The 19,567-nt window shown below is 40.1% G+C and overlaps 1 protein-coding gene across 10 annotated transcripts in view; it reads left to right on the plus strand.

Annotated features, from left to right (window-relative positions):
* The window catches only part of PKD1L3 (polycystin 1 like 3, transient receptor potential channel interacting), an 84,434-nt gene that overhangs the window by 54,951 nt on the left and 9,916 nt on the right, over nt 1-19,567 (plus strand). For 5 of the 10 annotated variants that reach the window (XM_070770847.1, XM_070770845.1, XM_070770844.1 and 2 more), the window contains 5 exons: nt 3,474-3,573; nt 5,344-5,484; nt 6,588-6,773; nt 15,385-15,700; nt 16,596-16,729. In XM_070770847.1, the coding sequence (XP_070626948.1) occupies nt 3,474-3,573; nt 5,344-5,484; nt 6,588-6,773; nt 15,385-15,700; nt 16,596-16,729 (877 nt within the window). Of the gene's footprint in view, nt 1-3,473; nt 3,574-5,343; nt 5,485-6,587; nt 6,774-15,384; nt 15,701-16,595; nt 16,730-17,099; nt 17,262-19,567 lie in introns of those variants that run through there. The other 5 variants (XR_011561519.1, XR_011561520.1, XR_011561518.1 and 2 more) reach the window with 3 other exon arrangements.

Consider the following 19,567-nt stretch of genomic DNA (forward strand, 5'->3'; position numbering starts at 1 on the left):
GTTGCTTTTTCTGTTACTGAGTTGTATGACCTGCGTGTATATTTTGGAGATTAATCCCTTGTTGGTCACAGTATTTGCAATTGTTTTCTCTCAGTCTGTAGGTGTATTTTTTTGTTTGTTTGTTTTCATGTTATTTATGGTTTTCTTCGATGTACAAAAGCTTAGAAGTTTGACTAGGCCCAATTTGTTTTGTTTTTATTTCTATTGCCTTGGGAAACATTGGTACCATTTATGTCAGAATGTTTTGCCTATGTTTTCTTCTAACAGTTGTATGATGTCATGTCTATTTAAGTCTTTAAGCAATTTTTAGTTTTATTTTTATGTGTGTGTTCTAATTTTATTGATTTACATGTGGCTCTCCAACTTTCCCAGGACCACTTGCTAAAAAGATTGTCTTTTCTCCATTGGATATTCTTGCCTCCTGGTAGATTAATTGACCGTAAGTGTGTGGCTTTATTTCTGAGCTCTCTGTTCTGTTCCTTTGAACCATATGTCTGTTTTTGTGCTAGTGTCATGCTGTTTTGATAACTGTAGCTTTGTAGTATTGTCTGGAGTAGAATGACTCAAGTATTGATAATACTAAATGCTGGTGAGGATGCAGAGTACCTGGGAACTCGCATTCATCAGTGGTAGAATGTGTAGAAATGTAAAAATGGCATAGCCACTTTGGAAAGCAGTTTGCCAGTTTCCTGCAAAATTAATACAGTTACCATACAACTTAGTAATTTCATTCCTAGGTATTTTCCCAAAAGAAATAAAACCCTATATTCACACAAAACTCTGTGAATATTTATGGCAGCTTTATTCATAATTGCCAAGAATGGAACTTTCTTGGCAGTCCAGTGGTTAAGATTCCACACTTCCACTGTGTTAGGCACAAGTTTGATCGCTGATCAGGGAACTATTAATAAGATGCCACATGGTGTGGCCAATAATAATTGCCAAGGATGGAACCAACTCAGATACCCGTCAACTGCTAAATGGATAAACTGGGGAGCATCCGTATGGTAGAAGACTGCTCATCAATGAAACAAACTACTGGTATGTGTAATGACATGGATGACTCTCAAATGTCATATTGTACATGAATCCTAAGTGAAGGAAACCTGTTCCCAAAGCATACTTTCGTTTCCATTTATATGACAGTCTGCAGAAAGCAAAAACTACATGGATGGAGAATCCATCACGAGTTGCCAGAGATGAAGGCTGGAGAAAGGGTTGGCCACAAAGGGGCAGCATCAGGGAATTTTTGGGTGATGAAACTGTAAGGTGTATTGATTAGTGGTGGATACTCAGTTCTATGTATTTGTCATAAGTTACAGTATTATGCACCAAAAAGAGTGGGGTTTAAGTATGTGTAAATACTTTTTTAAAGCTAAAAAAAAAAACTTTGTTATTTCAATGACCCCCCCCCACCGCAAAAAAAAACCTTGTAAAAAGCTCCTCTTCACCAGTCAAATAAATTAGAACAATAAGATTCAATTTTGCTTTTAACAGTGGCAAAGAAAAGCAAATGAATACACAGTGATTTGCATTGTGTATGTGTGTTTCCGTTTGCCAGGGAAAATAGGCACTTAATGCTGGCTGAGGAACATTAGGCAGCATATATAGTTAAAGCCTTCAAATTCTACATTCCTTTCCTGAATTCCACTCCTAAGGGTCTCCTGAGAAAATTCAGAGTGGTTTGTAATGATAAAATTGACAACAATTTAAATGTTCATGAATAGTTCATTGCTTAATGTGTTATAAGACAGCCATATCTGTGTAATAGGATACTAAGCAACCATTAAAATGTTATAGAAAATGTAATGATGTGGAGAACTAGCTCAGTTGAAGACAAAAATAATTAACGGATGGCTCAGACAGTAAAGAATCAACCTGCCAATACTGGAGACCAGGTCTGATCCCTGGTCTAAGAAGATCCCCTAGAGAAAGAAATGGCAACCCACTCCAGTATTCTTGCCTGGGAAATTCCATGGACAGAGGAGCCTGGCGGGCTACAGTCCATGGGGTGGCAAAGAGTCGGACATGACTGAGCAACTAACACTTTCACTTTCCAAATTTTTAGTTTCTTAAAGTCTCTAAATTTTTTCAAACTTTTTATAATAAATGTATATCAGTTTTTAAAAGTCAGAAAGTATAAAAAGAGGAACAGAAGAGATAGAAAACCAATGTGTTAGCTTAGTTATCAGTATTGCTACAGAGAGAATTTGGTTGAACTCCTATGGCTCAGCTGGTAAAGAATCTGCCTGCAATGTGAGAGACCTGGGTTCAATCCCTGGGTTAGGAAGATCCCCTGGAAAAGGGAAAGGCTACCCACTCCAGTATTCTGGCCTGGGGAATTCCATGGACTGAATAGTCCATGGGGTTGCAAAGAGTCAGACACGACTGAGCAACTTTCATTTCACTTATGCCTAAGTGTAGTTGTTTTTTTTTTTACTGTGCTGGGTCTTAGTTGCAGCACACAGGATCTTTCGTTACGGTGCATGGAACTCTCTAGTTGTGGTGCGTGGGCTCAGTAGTTGTAGCACATGGGCTTAGTTATTCTGTGGCATATGGGATCTTAGTTCCCCGACCAGGGATCAAACCCAAGTCCCCTGCATTGCAAGGCAGAGGGACTTAACCACTGGACGATGAAGGAAGTCCATCAAGTGTACTTTTTAGTAATTTCCCAGTGGTGCTACTGGTAAAGAACCCACCTGCCAATCCTGGGTAGATGTAAGAGATTCGGGTTCAATCCCTGGGTCAGGAAGAGAAGGACATGGCAGCCCACTCCAGTACTCTTGCCTGGAAAATCCCATGGACAGAGGAGCCTGGTGGGCTGCAGTCTGGGGTCGCACAGAGTCGGACACTGAAGCAGCTTGGCACGTCCACCTCAGATCTAATCCTAGAGACCGTCCACTAGAAGGCAACTTCAGGTCTGCAGAGCACACACACCCGCAATCGTCCCCTCACAGCAAGGAGTGCGGCAGTGGGCCAGAAATATTTACTCTTATCCTTTGTTCTCTGAGGACTGGAGCACTTCCTCCTCTCCAAGGAAATTTAAGGAGTGGTGGGGGGTACTTGTTTCCCCTAACAGAGGCTTACTCTGTTCTAAAACTTCATGCCTTCTTCAGCAGAACTGGCCCTTTCAAAAGCATAGCTTCTTCAGTCTTGCTCATCAAAGTTGTTCCAAAGACAGGTGTTACTGAACAATTTATACAAAGCATCACAAATCATTTGATAGTTTAGGTTTTCCTAGCCAAGTAGATTAAAGACTACAGGCAAAAATATAAAGATTAACATGTCAACCATGTCTTTGTGGTTATGCAGAAATAACTATGAAATTACTTAATTCTGAGTGTTCCATAAATATAAAGAGCCCCCTGACTGAGATGTCGCAGTCATGCCCACCTTCACCTCTGTCGGTGCCGCCTTCTTGGATTCTGTGATATCTGCTCATTATTAGTGCCTCCTCTGACTTTCCTGTCTAGGTGATCTTCCTCACGCTGTTCTACTCACTGATGCTGAACAGGCTGCCACAACTTCACAGAGAGAAGGAACATCAAACCAGGAGGATCTTGGCACTCTGGGGTAATTCAATTAATCCTTCTAACTAATATCTCATTTTGCAAAGAGCAAATTGTATATCAGAACAGTGCACTCCCAGCCACCTCACTGACTAAGACAAATTTATCCACTCAGGGATCTTGTCTCTAACCAGCCATCGTGCCTCCTCCCTGACCCAAGACCAACCAGTGGGTCACGAGAACTCCTTATGGTCCATCCCTCCAGAGGTCACTCAGAGCTTCAACTCTCCCCTATATTCCAGATTCCTTCCTCGTGTTTCTAGCCTGGAGCCCCACATGCTGTTTTCAGCTGCTCACCCTCTGTATCTGGATGCCTACGGCTATCTCAAACATGCCCCAAGCAGAATTATTTGCCTGCCCCACAAATTCACTTCTTTACTGTTTTCTCATTTCAGTTAATTAATATCACCACTGGCTGTAAACTAAGAATAATCCTAAATCCCACTCCCAACTCAATCACCAAGCCTGAGGAAGTCTGAATAAAACTGACTAGAGCCACTCATTTCACACAGAAGAAACTCACAAAATGTGGCTGAAAAGCAAATGGCAGAAAAATTAACACAACATTCTGTTTTCAGCCAGGCTTCACCGCATGTGTGATCTTAGTTTACTGACTAGGGATAGAACCCATGCCCCTCTATGGGGAAGTCCCTTAACACAACATTTTAATCATGCAAGAAATGCATGCCTTGCTTAGAGACACATTTTTTAATGAAATGCATAGGAGAATAAACTCCAAAATTTAGGATTAGCTATGAAGAAGAGAAAGAAGGGATACCATGAGAGAGGTGCACAGCATGTTTTATCTCAGCTGCCACTTATTTCTTAAGCTGAGTGGTGGACAAGCTGCTAAGGGGTTGGCATCTTATTCCTTCTGAGATTAAAAAACTAGTAATCTGACTTCAAACTGCCTTCCCAGTCCTCCTTTCATTTCTCCATCTCTTGAATTGCTGTTCCCTCTCCTAAAGTGACTTTTTTTCTTTCTTACCTCATTTTTATCCATCTAGAGAATTCTGACTCACTTAAAACAAATGTCCTATGTCACTGCCTCTGGGCCACCTTCTCTGAATTCCTCGAGGTTAATTTTCCCTCCAGTGATCCCTCAGCACTTGGTTCCTACAGGCTGACATGTTTTAGGTCATATTCTAACTCCCTCTCCCCATCTTGATTTACACGTCTCTAGATTCTTCTGCCCACAGTGTGGTCTGGAGAACAGCACTGGCATTTCCTGGAATTGTCAGACATTCAGGCTCTTAGGCCTCACTCCAGAAACTGCATTTTAACACAATTCCAGGTGATCCCCCCTGCCGGTTTTACAGTGAGAACCACCACTCTGGAACAGAACTCCCATTGGGAAATCCACTGACAAAATTGTTTGGTTCTAGTCCAAGATACGTAGAGAAATTGAGAATAAGCCTTTAGAAACATTTATAGCAATTGGGCAGACTAATTTTAGGCCTATTGAATCTAATTTTCAAAATGGGGCTTCTATTTTTAGGCCTCTATTTTGTGTCATTTTACTTTTATTTTGTAGGCCTCTGTTCTGTGTCAGTTTCTAATTTTTACTGTATTTTACAAAAGTGTTAGTCCCTGATGGATTGGAAATCTTTTTCTAAGTCTTTGATGGTAGTTTGGGAAGAATTGCTTGTGTAACTTCTTTTCTCCATTTCAGCATTTAATAGGAGATACCCATAGTAGATGCTCAGCAGATGTTGATGAATAACTACTTAATGAAATATAACCTTTTTTTGGCCTACATTTGAATTTTTGACAGCAAGATGTCCTTCTTCATTACCCGGTTCAAGAGATAAGAACAGCTCCATCTATGTAGCCCCCACTATAAACAGTCCAGTTAAGCGCCCAGAAAGAACCTTGAAAGAGAAGAAGTTCTTCAAGTTGACAGGAGATGTTTTAGGTACGGAGAGGAGACGGTAACATGTTGATACATCAACACATTTCCCAGCAAGGAAAGGGGGGGGGGTGAGAATAAAATGGAAAATCTAGAAGGCGGGGAAAGTATCTTAAAGTATTCACCTCAAAACATTCTGAAAAAAAAAAAAAAAAAACATTCTGGATGCTATTAAACAAGGCTGTACGGTGCATGGAGGGACTCCTGAACTTATGATCTAACTGTGTGCTTGAGGAAGTCACTTCCTCTGTCTGCAGAATGTAATCGTGAAACTTGGTCAGCATCACAGGGTGGAGGGAAAATGAATATGCTTTGAAAAATAGCTGTCCTGTAAGTACAAGGTCCAACACGTCTAGTGTTTGGGTTATTGGATTCTCTGGACCAAAATTGACAAATTCTGTTTTCATCATATGAACAGAGACCATCGATAGATAACTGGGGATGGAAGAGACCGAGGGAGTTGTTTGGGCGGTCATTTAGACCTTAGAACTAAAATAAAGCATTTTTTTGGTGGGGGATTTTATGTATCTCAAGTATAATTTCTGAGCAGTGGCAAAAGAATTCTGGGAAGGTATATATACCTATCTATTGCTACACATACAGGTATCACTAGGAGCCAAATGCTTTGGCTTATCTCTGACCATTATTAAGTTGAATCATGTGAAAGTGCCAATTTTTGACTGTTTTTGACCTGTGAAAGTCTATATGCATAGGGAAAAATGAAGAAAAACATATAGAGGATTTTTTTTTTTTAACATGTGTGGAGGATTTTTTTAAATTGAAGTATAGTTGGTTTATAATGTTCTGCCAATCTGCTCTACAGCAGGGTGACTCAGTTATACGTGTATATATATACACATTCTTTGTTTATATCCTTTCCATTATGGTTTGCCCCAGGAGACTAGACTTCGCTCCCTGTGCTGAACAGTAGGACCTTGGTGTTTATCCATTCGACACGTGGTAGTTCGCATGTACCAACCCCCAAATCCCAGCCCACCCCCTCCCTCTCCCCTCCCCCTTGGCTTCCATAAGTCTGATCATACAGAGAATTTCAAACAAATGAAATTTCAATTTCAAATTCACCTATGATTTTCTCACTTCTGTACTAGCACAAATCCTTTTCCTTACCCTGTTGATGACTACAGTCTACTCGACGCAGAACTCCAATAGATTTTACCTCCGTCAAGCTATCCACAAGAGCTTTTCTCAGCGTTTCTCAGAGATCAAACTTCTTAAGCATTTCTACACCTGGGCCAATAGCACCCTCCTTCCCAACCTGTACGGGGATTACAGAGGTAAGACCACAGTCCAGGGGCCCAGCCCTGCAAATGTGGGATACAGTTGGTTTTCCACATGCCCCTACAGGAACCATTAGAACACTGGAGAAAGTTTCGCTGGCTGTGTCAATATGACTGCACCTCTGTGGGCACCCAAAGCTCTACTCCCAGGGACCCATCTAAGCAGTTTCAGGTTTATGTCTGTTCACCCAAGGGTGATCAGTCCCCGAGGGCTGATTCCCACTGAAGAGTCTCACTAGAGGCTGATAAACAAAGTTGAGAACTTATTCACTTACAGCATGAGAAGTAACTGAAATGGTCCTTGGGGTCGGTTGCCTCCTTGTGAAGGAAGGAACCACATGCAGCTGAAGTTTTTTCTCTAAGCCCAGATGTAATCAGAAAGATCTCACACCAGGGTGACCTTTTGCTATATTGCCTGATATGCAGTCATTCCTTTGTGATGTGTGACTTTTCTTGGTTGGTTATCTAGTTCAATTCCATGAATGTCTAGTGAATAACTGGTGTACTGGGAACTGTCCTAGGAGCTAATGATAAAAAGATGGGTATTATGTGGTTTGTACCCTCAAAGAACCTCACCATCAAGAGGAGTTAGTATGAATGCTTCTTCATACTTCAACCAGGTACCAATGCTTTGTCGTATTATAACTTTGTGTCTTATTAAGTGAGTTGTGTTCTAGAAATTGCTGCATTCATTAAACTCAGGATTGGTGCCTTTCTGTTGAGATTTGAAACATCTCCTAAATTCCTGAAAAAAAAAAAATCTGAGTGATGTGTAATCTGAGTAAACATATATACTCTTTTCTTTTTTAATTAAATTTTATTGGAGTATAGTTGACTTACAGTGTTGGAAATGTTGGTTTCAGGTATACAGTAAGGTGAGTCAGTTATGCATATACATATATCCACTCTTTAGATTCTTTTCCCGTATAGGGCATTACAGAGTATTGAGTAAAGTTTCCGTGCTATACAGCATGTTCGTATTAGTTGTCTGTGGTATACATAGTAGTGTGTATATGTCAGTCCCAATCTCCCCCTTTCCCCTTTGGTGACCATGAGTTTGTTTTCTATATCTGTATAGTCTTTTCTTAAACGTGTGTCCTTTCTAAGTTGCTTCAGTTGTATCTCACTCATTGTGACCCTATAGACTGTAGCCCACCAGGCTCCTCTGTCCATGGGGATCTAGAGTGGGTTGCCATGCCCTCCTCCAAGGGATCTTCCCAACCTAGGGATCGAACCTGCATGTCTTATGTCTCCTGCACTGGCAGGCAGGTTTTTTACCACGAGCACCACCTGGGAAGCTCTTAATGTGTACATGGTGCATGTAAGAGATTTTGCAGGTGGCAACTCCTTTGCATTGCATGTTCTTTCTAGCTGAGTTTCATTTTTATTTTATGGCTGTGCTGGGTCTTTTTTGCAGCACATGGAGTCTTTGTTGCTGCACCTGGGCTTTCTCTGTAGTTGCAGTGCAAGAGCTTCTTGTTGCGGTGGCTTCTCATGTTGCAAAGGGCTCTGGATGCACGGGCTAGACTAGATGCAAAGGCTCAGAAGCCACATCCTTGCTCTCTACTTACCAGCAATGTGTTTCTGGTGAATCACTCAACTTCCTGTGCCTCAGTTTCCCTGTCTATACAATGGGGATAAATCTTAGGATCTATCCTTTAAGATTGATGTGAAAATTTAAAACTTAGTATATCTAAGTGCTTAGAACAGTGTTGGGCACCCAATGGGTCTTAGCTATTAATTTTTTTTTTTTTTGGCTGCACTGGGTTTTCACTGCTGCGAGCAGGCTTTTCTCAAGTTGCGGCAATCTGGGACTACTCTCTAACTGTAGTGCATGGGCTTCTCATTGTAGTGGCTCCTCTTGTTGTGGAGAATGGGCTCTTAACACACTGGCTTCCGTAGTTGTGGCTCCTGGGCTCTAGAGCACAGGCTCGATAGTTGTGGTGCACAGGCTTCATTGCTCCGAGGTATGTGGAATCTTCCTGGACCAGGATTGAACCCATGTCCCCTGCATTGGCAAGCTAATTCTTAAGCATTGGGCCACCAGGGAAGTCCCAGTCTTAGCTATTATTAATGGGGCAGTTGGAGCTCTGGTTCTTCTAGAACCACAGAGGTTACAGGAGTTACCTGGAACATATTAAGGAAGAACAACAGCAATCTGAGATGTAGATAAAGAAATAGAATTAAGTAGATAATACTGATAGACATTTAGATTGTTTCCAATCTTCTACTGTTAACAACAGTACTATTAAATATCCTTTTTCATATATAATTTCACTCGTGCAAATATATCTGTAAGATAAGTACCTTGAAAAGACTGGATAAAACTGTATATTCAGCTTTCCCTCCACCATGGAGCTATGCAGAGGTTCAGGTGCATTCAAGATTCAGTTCCACCGCCATGGCTTAGGAAGGCATTGCTGCTGGAGGTATAATGGGCGTTAATACTGCTCTGCAAGAGGTGCTGAAGACCACCCTCATCCACGATGGCCTAGCACGTGGAATTCGCGAAGCTGCCAAAACCTTAGACAAGCACCAAGCGCATCTATGCGTGCTTGCATCCAAGTGATGAGCCTACGTATGTCAAGTTAGTGGAAGCACTGTGTGCTGAGCACCAAATCAGCCTGCTTAAGGTTGACGACAACAAGAAACTGGGGAAATGGGAAATAGCCTAGTCCAGTGTCAAAACACATCTGGGAAGAATCTTTTTGGTAAGATATAAAATTCCTCTTGCAGCAATTTAAACTTGTTTTTTCTCTTGTGACTTTCTTCTCAGATGGAAAACCATTAATCTCACAGTTCTGTAATTGCATACTTTTTATTTAAGGAATACACAGGGAGGCTACCTTTGAAGGTTACATCACCCCTTACCTTCCTCTTACCTTCTTTAGAACCCTTGGCCCTTTGATAACTACTGTAAAACTCTCCCTGCCGGATTGTCTAACATAATCTTTTTCTTTCATGTTAAAACATTTTTTTAATAATTAAAACATGAATATGGAGAAAAACAGTATATACCACAAGGTATGTTGTGCAAGTCTCCTTTATCTCCTGATCCCCCTTCTGTCTTTCTGAGAGGCAACCTCATTCCCAATTGATTATACAGGCATACCTCACTTTATTGCATTTTGCTGTACTACATTTCAGAGATACTGCTCTGTCTGTTTAACAAATTGAAGGTTTGGGAACCCTGTGTCAAGCAACTTCATTTGTGCCATTTCTTCAACAGCATTTGCTCACTTTGTGACTGTCACATTTTAGTCATTCTTGAAATATTTCAGCTGTTTATTATGTTTATTACGGTGAGCTTGTGATCAGTGATCTTGGATGTTACTGTTGCAAAAAGATTATGACTTCGAAGGCTCAGATGATGGTTAGCATTTTTTTTAATAGAAATAAAGTACTTTTTTAGCAATTAAGCTTGTAATTAAGGTATGTACGTTGCTTTTTTAGACATAATGGTATTGTATACTTGACAGACTATGTTTCAATCTAAACATAACTTTTTTTCTTTTTGGCCATACCACATGACTTGCTAGATCTTAGCACCCAGACCAGGAATTGAACCTGGGTGCTGGCAATGAAAGTGCCAAGTCCTAACCACTGGACAGCCATGGAATTCCATAAACATAACTTTTATATGCCCTGGGAAACCAAAAAATTCCTGTGACTTGCTTTGCAGCAGTGGTTTTAAACTAAACACATAGTACCTCCAAGCTATATTTGTAAATTCTTTCAGAGGTACTCTGTACATTTGCAAATACATTTGATGATAAACAGCATCCTGCTATAAACACTGTCATGCATTTTTGCCTCTTCCCCTTAGGTTGCCTAGAGATGGTTCCATCAGCATATGTAAAGCTGTCCCTTTCTATGTTTTATTCATTTACTGTATAGTATGCCATTGCATGGATGTACCATAAATTGTATAACCAACTCCCTATTGATAGACATTTAGATTGTTTCCAGACTTCTACTATTAACAATAGTCCTATTATTAATATCCTTGTACATACATAATTTTATACCTATAAGTACCTTGAAAAGACTTGATAAAACTGTATATTCATTTTTTCATTTAAAAAGCTATTGCCAAATTGTCCTCCTCAGTTGTACCAATTAACATTTCCATGAGCACCGTGTAAGATCTGCCCACATCCCCAGCAGTTCACCATACAGGTAGCTCTGAAATACACGGAAGGTTTGCAACTGCACTGACAAGAAAATGCAAGTCAAAACTACACTGAGGAGACATTTTTCACCTCTCACAGGGACAAAACTTACCTCTGCTCTTGCCCTTCTTCATTCCATTTTCCCCATATTGTTTTTCTTTTTTTTTCTTTTAACATATAAATGTGTTTTTTCCCTGTTCAAAAGCTCCCAATGGATTCCATCAGACTTAAAGCTTAAACCCTTTCTAAAGCTTACTCTAGGGCCTTCCCCACTCAGGGCTGTTGCACCTGCCTCTGTTCCTCTCCTAACCTCATTCTGCCCCTCATTCAGTCTCCTTCAGCCACACGAGCTTCTGTGCTCTCCCTAACCAGGCCACACACACTCTTGCTTCAGTGCCTTGGAACTTGCTCTTACCCTTACTGATGTCTGCATTGGGTTCTCCAGACTTTGTTAGGGTCTCTCTCATAATCCACTCCAGTATTCTTGCCTGGGAAATCCCATGGACAGAGGAGCCTGGAGGGCTACAGTCCGTGGATTTGTAAAAGAGTCGGACATGACTTAGTAACTAAACAGCAAATTCTCATAAGCCATCTCCTCAGAGAAACATCTAATCACCCCTGTGAATAAACGTAGCACTGCTCCCTTCCCACAGGACACTGTCCCCTCATCCTACTCAGCTTTTCTTCATAGCACTATTATTACCTGAATATTGTTTGGCCATTGCCTGTCTGCCTCCCTCCTCAAATGTGAGTGCTCTGTGGACAGGGACTCTCTCGCCCACTGCTGTGCCTAGCACCTAGAATAGGACCTGGTGTATGAGCACTCAGTACACACTGACGGAGACAATGAATGAATGAGTGTCATTCTATAACCTTTGCCTGTTTTTCATTGGGCTGCTTGGTTTTGTTTGCTTGCTTTGATAAATGGGAGCTTTTTATATATTATAAAGAGCTTATTTAGTTGTAGATAGAGGTTTAGATATTTATACAAAAAATAAGTATTTACAAAAATTTAGAGAATGGCTAGCATATCAGTAGCTTAGCTGATAAGCTGTTGACATCTTACCTGGCAGTGTAATATGCTTTTCTGTTCTCATCTTCATTTGTATCCCTCAGTTCAGTTCAGTCGCTCAGTCGTGTCCGACTCTGCAACCCCACGAACCGTCACAGGACGCCAGGCCTCCCTGTCCATCACCAACTGCCGGAGTCTACCCAAACCCATGTCCATTGAGTCAGTGATGCCATCCAACCATCTCATCCTCTGTCGTCCCCTTCTCCTCCTGCCCTCAATCTTTCCCAGCATCAGGGTCTTTTCAAATGAGTCAGCTCTTCGCATCAGGTGGCCCAAGTATTGGAGTTTCAGCTTCAACATCAGTCCTTCCAATTAACACCCAGGACTAATCCCTCAGTCATATTAAATTTTCTTCATATAATTCTTGTACATCTTGTTAGGTTTATCTTTTGTTTCCTATGGTAAATAAGATTTCACTATACTAACTAGTGTTTGAATATATGAAGGCTGTTGATTTTACTATATTTAGTACCCAGATACCTTGCTGAATTTTTTTTGGTAAGAGTTTTTAGGTTGATTCTCTTTTCTCCCCAGCTTTATTGAGGTACAATGGAGACATTGAAATTGTGTATGTATTTAAGGTATACGTGATGTTTTGATATGAGATATGTGAAATGATTACCACAATCATACTAATCAACACATTCATCTTTTCACATAGTTACGGGCTTTGTTTTTGGTGTGATAAGAACTTTTATTCTCTTAGTAAATCTCAAATATATATCACTGTTGCTGTTAACTTTAATCTATAAACTGTAATCATGCTATACATTAGATCTCCAGGACTTATTCACTTTAAAATTGAAAGCTTGTGTACTTTCACATCCACCCATCCTCCTTGCCACCCCAGTCCCTGGTACCCACCGTTCTGTCTGGTTCTATAAGTTCGACTTTTTAAAGTTCCACTTACGAGAGATCATACATGCTTCTTTGTTGGCTCATTTTGTATCTTCACTTTTGTGAACAATCCTGCTATGAACACAGGAGTGCAGATGTGTCTTCAAGATGGTGATTTTATTTCCTTTCCATATATATAGCCAGTAGTAAGATTGCTGGGTCATACAGTAGCTCTATTTTTAATTTTTTTAGGAACTTCCATGCTGTTTTCCATAATGGCTGTAACCAGTTTACATTCCGATTAATAGAATTCCTTTCTCCAAATCCTCATCAACACTTGTTATTTCTTGTCTTCCTGATGATAGCCATCCTGATAGGTATGAGGTGATATCACAGTGCAGTTTTGATTTTTGTATATCCCTGTGGTTAGTGAGTTTTACATATACCTGTAAGTCATTTGTATGTCTTCTTTAGAAAAGTGTGGTTTGTTTATTTTTTGGTATTGAGTTGTATGAGTTCTTTATAGATTTTTTAACGCCTTGTCAGATACATAGTTTGCAGATATTTTCTCCCATTTCATAGGTTTACTGTTTCCTTTGCTATGCAGAAACTTTGTTGTTTGATGTACTCCCACTTGTTTGTTTTTGTTGCCTAAACGTTTATAGTGTCATATCCCCCCCAAAAAAATTGTCAAGACCAAGTGTCAAGAAGCTTTTTCTGTTTTCTTGTAGGAGTTTTGTAGTTTTAGGCCTAAGGTTTAAGTTGTTGATCCTATGGAGCTGATTTTTTGTATATGGCATAATAAAAGGGTTCAGTTGCATTCTTGTGCGCGTGGAGATTGATTTGCTTCCCCCTTCCCTATTTGGATGCCTTGTAGTTCTTTTTCTTGCCTAACTTGGCTGGTTGGGACTTCCAGTATTGTGTTGAATAGACGTGGTGAATAGGCATCCTCGTCTTGTTCCTTATCTTAGAGGAAGAGCTTTTAGTTTTTCACAACTGAGTATAAAATTTAGCTGTGAGCTTGACATATATGGCTTTTATTTTCTTGAAGTACATTCCTTCTTCCCTAATTTGTTGAGTTTTTTTCATGAAAGGATGTTGAATTTTGTCAAATGCTCTTTCTGTGTCTGTTGAGATTATAAATTTTTAATCCTTCATTATTCTAATATGGTGTATCACATTTGTTAGCTTATGTATTTTGAATCATCCTTGCATCCCAGGGATAAATCTCACTTGACTGTCGTGTGTGACCCTTTCAAGGTGCTGTTGAATTTTGGTTTTCTAATATTTTGTTGATATGCATAGCATCTTTTTCCATGCTTCTATTTTCAGCCTATGTGTACCTTTAAAGCTTAAGTGAGTCTCTTATAGACAGCATATTGTTGGATCTTGTATTTTTTTTTCCATTTAACCACTCTGTGTCTTTTGACTGGAGAATTTAGTCATTTACATTCAAAGTAATCATTGATAGGTTACGCTTAAAACTGTCATTTTGTTCATTTTCTGATTTGTAATTCCTTTGTTCCTCTCTCGTTGTCTTTTGTGATTAATTTTTTGTAGTGGTAGGCTTTGATTCTCTCTCCCTTTATCTTCTATGTATCTACTATAGCTTTTGTTTTGCAGTTACCATAGTGAAGTCAAGTGAAAGTCGCTGTCATGTCTGACTCTTACAGTCCATGGAATTCTCCAGGCCAGAACACCGGAGTGGGTAGCCTTTCCCTTCTCCAGAGGATCTTCCCAACCCAAGGATCAAACCCAGGTCTCCCACATTGCAGGCGTATTTTTTACCAGCTGAGCCACAAGGGAGGCCCAAGAACACTGGAGTGGGTAGCCCATCCCTTCTCCAGATCTTCCCAACCCAGGAATCTAACCGGGGTCTCCAGCATTGCAGGCTATTCTTTACCAACTTAACTATCAGGGAAATCCGTAAGGTTACCATAAGGCTTACATAAAACATTTTACATTATTACTATGTTATTATTCTAAGCCAATAACAACTTATCTTCATCACATACAAAAACTACACTCTAATCATCCCTTTTATGCTCTTGATGTCACACTTCACTTCTTAATGTTTATCTAGATCATTGTCTTCTTCATTTATTTATTTGGCTACATCCAGTTTTAGCTGCAGCAGGCTTTCTTCGTTGTGTCACGCAGGATCTTCAGTTGCTCACACACTCTCTAGTTGTGGTGCAAGGGCTCATTGCGGCACGTGGGCTTAGTTGCTCTGCAGCGTGTGGGGTCTTAGTTCCCCTACCAGGGATCAAACCTGCGTCCCTTGCATTGCAGGGTGGATTCTTAACCACTGGGCCACCAGGGAATTCCCTCATTATATTTTACAAATTGCGATAATTTCATATCCTTTTAAAAAATGTTCATATCTTATTTCTTTTGCTTATCTGATTATATTAGCTAGCTAGCAACTCCAGAAATGTTTTTAAAAATATTGGTGAAAATAGGCCCTTTTTTTGTTACTAACTTACTAAGGCAATTTTTTTAATGGCTGCCTGTATTCTCTCACTAGGATTTATTACTGATGGAAACTCCTTTCTTTTGGGCAATGTTCTACTTCGTCAGATTCGCCTTCCTCGTGCCACATTCTTTCCAACTAAACCATCTCTCCGAGAACAAGTGAAGCCATCTCACCAAGTTCAGGAGGATACAGAGAACTATGGGGTTAACTGGGGGCCCCCTGATATAAACAACACGAAATCGGACACGATCTGGCATTATCAGAATCAGGAGGCACTGGGTGGCTACCCCATTCAGGGAGAATTTGCCACTTACTCTGGAGGAGGGTATGTTGTGAGACTTGGAAGAAACTCCAGTAATGCACACAGGTGAGTGAACCTGAACAGGAGGTCCAAGATATTTGCTGGAATTAAGGACCCTTTTGAGTAGTTTTGACAGCCACTATTATGCTAATATACTATGTATGGCACTGGTAGACACTTTTATTTTAGATTTTTAAGGAAATGTATCTTTAAGTTTAAAAATTCCTTTTCAACCTCAAACTAAAGGTATATTTTGGGTTGCCATTTTGCCAAATCTCCTTCCTTTTCTCATCTGGAAAAACACATCAGTTTCAGTTCTAGCTGCAGTTAAACTCAACTCTAGCTTCAGCAAACTGTATTCAAATAAGGGGAGACACCACGTCTTGAACAATCCAAAATTAAAATGCCAAAATTAAATTGCCAGAGTTAGAATGGTGTTATATACAAATCCTGAGTCTTTGTCATTATGTATGAAAAAGCCCAAATTAAAATGATTATCTCTTCACTGAAATTCTCAGCAAGAAACTAACTTCTCAAAAACAACAATGCCAACCAAATGGCATTTTGACTGCTTACACCTAAATAGCTTAGTTAAAAGTAGTACTTTTCAAATAGAAGTGATTGACACTGTATTATTAGCTATTTCATGAATCTTCATTTTTAGATATTATCTAAAATGTTTTTAAAAGATACTAGTCTAAAATAATTAATTTTGAAGGAAAATTCTCAGCTGAGGTAAAATTAATTCTACCTCAGACCTTAAATGCCAAATACCTTTTCTTGAACATTTAACTTTGGTGTGAATACCGGTGAAAGTTTGGGCATTAGTAAGCATTTTACAGGTGATTGGTAAATGTCACTTCTCACCTCCTCTGTGAGTGATACTAGAAAGGCCAGAGCATTTTCCTCCTCTGCAGAGTTCAGTGGAGAATATAGCTGGCCTGTCCTTCTGTTTTTCCAGAGTTCTACAGCAACTTGAACAGAGCCAGTGGCTAGACCATTGCACCAAAAGCCTTTTTGTGGAATTTGTGGTCTTCAATGCTAATGTGAACCTGTTCTGTGTAGTGACCCTGATTTTGGAGTCCAACAATGTAGGTATGAAGGCCTCTTCTCTCTTCCCTCTGTGACATGGGTATACACTAAAGGCCCCATTTCTTTATCTTATGTCATTAAAAGAAATTATTTAAAACTATTGCACAGAATTTTGAAAGTCAGACAATTTCAAGGCAAAAACTAGAAGGCCTCTCTTCATCCTCACTTCATTCCTACTCTCCAGAGGCAGATTTAACTGATTCTTTGGTATTTAAAAATTACTCTAAAAATGCAGCATGCTTATTAAATATGTCATTAATCTTCAGTTTTAGATAGTCTCTTTTTTGGGGGCGGGGGAAGCGTTGTGCTGGGTGTTCAGTGCTGCAGGTGGCTTTCTCTAGTTGGAGTGAGCGGGAGCTATTCTGTGTTACAGTGCCCGGGCCTCCTCTTGTGGTGTGGTGGCTTCAGTAGTCGTGGCGCACAGACTCAAGCGCACAGGCTCAAGAGCACAGGCTAAGTAGTTGTGCTCGGCTAGTTGCTCTGCGGCATGTGGAAGCCTCCTTGAATAGGAATCGAACTCATGTCCCCTGTATTGGTAGGTGAATTCTTATCCACTGTACCACAAGGGAAGTCCCAATAGTATCTTCTTATGATGATAATCCAACTGTTTTATACCCACACATACCCCAACATACACACACATAAAAACATTCTCCCAATAGAGTAGTTATCATTCTCCCAGTACAGTAATGTAACTTATGACTAATATTTCTATTACAGTGATTATATGAATATTTTCTAAGTATGAGCCTGATGGCTCAGTTGGTCAAGAATCTGCCTGCAATGCAGGAGACCCAGTTCAATTCCTACGTCAGGAAGATCCCCTGGAGAGGGAAATGGCAACCCACTCCAGTATTCTTGCCTAAGAAGTCGAATGGACAGAGGAACCTGGTGGGCCAGTTCATGGGGTTGGAAAGGGTTGGATACCACTGAGCAACTAAACCACAAACCTCCGTGTATTATGATTAAATATCTTTTCGCTTACAATATTTTTCCCTAGAGTTTATAGTTACTTCTTTTTCTTTTTCACTTTCTTGGTTTTACATGCATCTATCATTGATTCACCTCCAGACTCTTCCTAGAAGTAAAAATTTCATTCTGTTCAAAACTATCAAGTAACTTATCATTTTGTCTTTTCCTTAGAAACATCCTCTCTCAGGCCTACTATTCTGTTGGTATAGTCCAGATTGGTTATTTTCTAGGCCTGCTTGAGAGCTTTTTGAACTTGGACTCTCCTTTCCCTGTCTCCTCTCTCCTCTGTTGGATCACCTTTCTCCTAAATCCCATGTCTTCCCTTCTTGGTTTACTTTCTCATTTTGCTGGAACACATCCAGCCGGTATGTTTGTTGGTAACTTCCTGGAAATGAGTAAGGGAAGTAAATTTTCTTAAAGCCTTCAGTTCAGTCGCTCAGTTGTGTCTGACTCTTTGCAACCCTATGAACTGCAGCATGCCAGGCTTCCCTGTCTGTCACCAACTCCCGGAGCTTGCTCAAACTCATGTCTATTGAGTTGGTGATGCCACAAACCGTCTCATCCTCTGTTGTCCCCTTCTCTTCCTGCCTTCAATCTTCCAGCATCAAGGTCTTTCCCAAAGAGTCAGTTCTTCTCATCAGGTGACCAAAGTATTGGAGCTTCAGCTTCAGCATCAGTCCTTCCACTGAATATTCAGGACTGTTTTCCTTTAAGATTGACTGGTTTGATCTACTTGTTGTCCAAGGGACTCTCAAGAATCTTCTCCAACACCACAGTTCCAAAGCATCAATTCTTTGGCACTCAGCTTTCTTTATAGCCCAATTCTCACATCCATACATGACTACTGGAAAAACCACAGTTTGACTAGACAGACCTTTGTTGGCAAAGTAATGTCTCTGCTTTTTGATATGCTGTCTAGGTTGGTCATAGCTTTTCTTCCAAGGAGCACACGCCTTTTAATTTCATGGCTGCAGTCACCATCTGCAGTGATTTTGGAGCCCCCCAAAAAGTTTTTTTTCTGCCATCACGTTTGGTTGGTCAATCATTTGGCTGGATACAGTAATTTTTCAGAGTTTTTAAAAGTTTAGCTCCACTATCTTCTAGCTTCTTATACTGTATTAACAAGTATGATGATCCCCTTACTCCCAAAAGCTTTTAGAGTAATCTCTTTGTCCCCAGAGTTAGGAATGGAGTTCACAGTGTGTCCTTTCATCTGGAAATGTATCCCTTAAGTTCTAAGAGATGTTCTTGCATTTTTCTATTTTTTTCTTTTTTCTGATATTCTTAGCATTTTGATGTTGGAATTCATAGATGGAGCCTCAGATTTCCTCATGTGTTTGCTTCATTTTCCATCCTTCCCTTCTGATTTCTGAGCAATTACTTCAATTTCCAAACCACTTTTGGAATATTTTGATTTCTAAAAATTGTCCTTGTTTCTTTTTCATAGTTTCCTACTGTTCTTTTTGGATGCAATATCCTCTTCACTAAGGATATTGCAGGTTTATGGTTTTTTCTGCTCCTTCAAGGCTTTCTATAATTCCTCTGAGCTTCTTTTTTTTTGGTGTTTTGATCTCCGGTTTTCAATGTTAGAGATTCAAGTGTCCTGTCATATTTAAGAGGGAGGCAGTAAAACCAAGTAAGTGCTAATTAGAAGCACCATGTGCATGGACAGAACTAGTCAGGTAGTATCTGTCCTTTTAGGGAGCAGTTTGCAGAGAGAAGACCCCTCCATTCTCCTGCCTTGAGGATGTAAGCCTTTAAGACTCCTCAGAGCCAGTTAAGGGAAGGGGAATGGGAAGGGTCTCACCATGCAATATTTAAACTTTCTTTGAATTCCCTTTTCCAGTGCACTACTACTCACAGATATCC

This window comes from Bos indicus, chromosome 18, assembly GCF_029378745.1.
Source record: "Bos indicus isolate NIAB-ARS_2022 breed Sahiwal x Tharparkar chromosome 18, NIAB-ARS_B.indTharparkar_mat_pri_1.0, whole genome shotgun sequence".
Taxonomy (NCBI): domain Eukaryota; kingdom Metazoa; phylum Chordata; class Mammalia; order Artiodactyla; family Bovidae; genus Bos; species Bos indicus.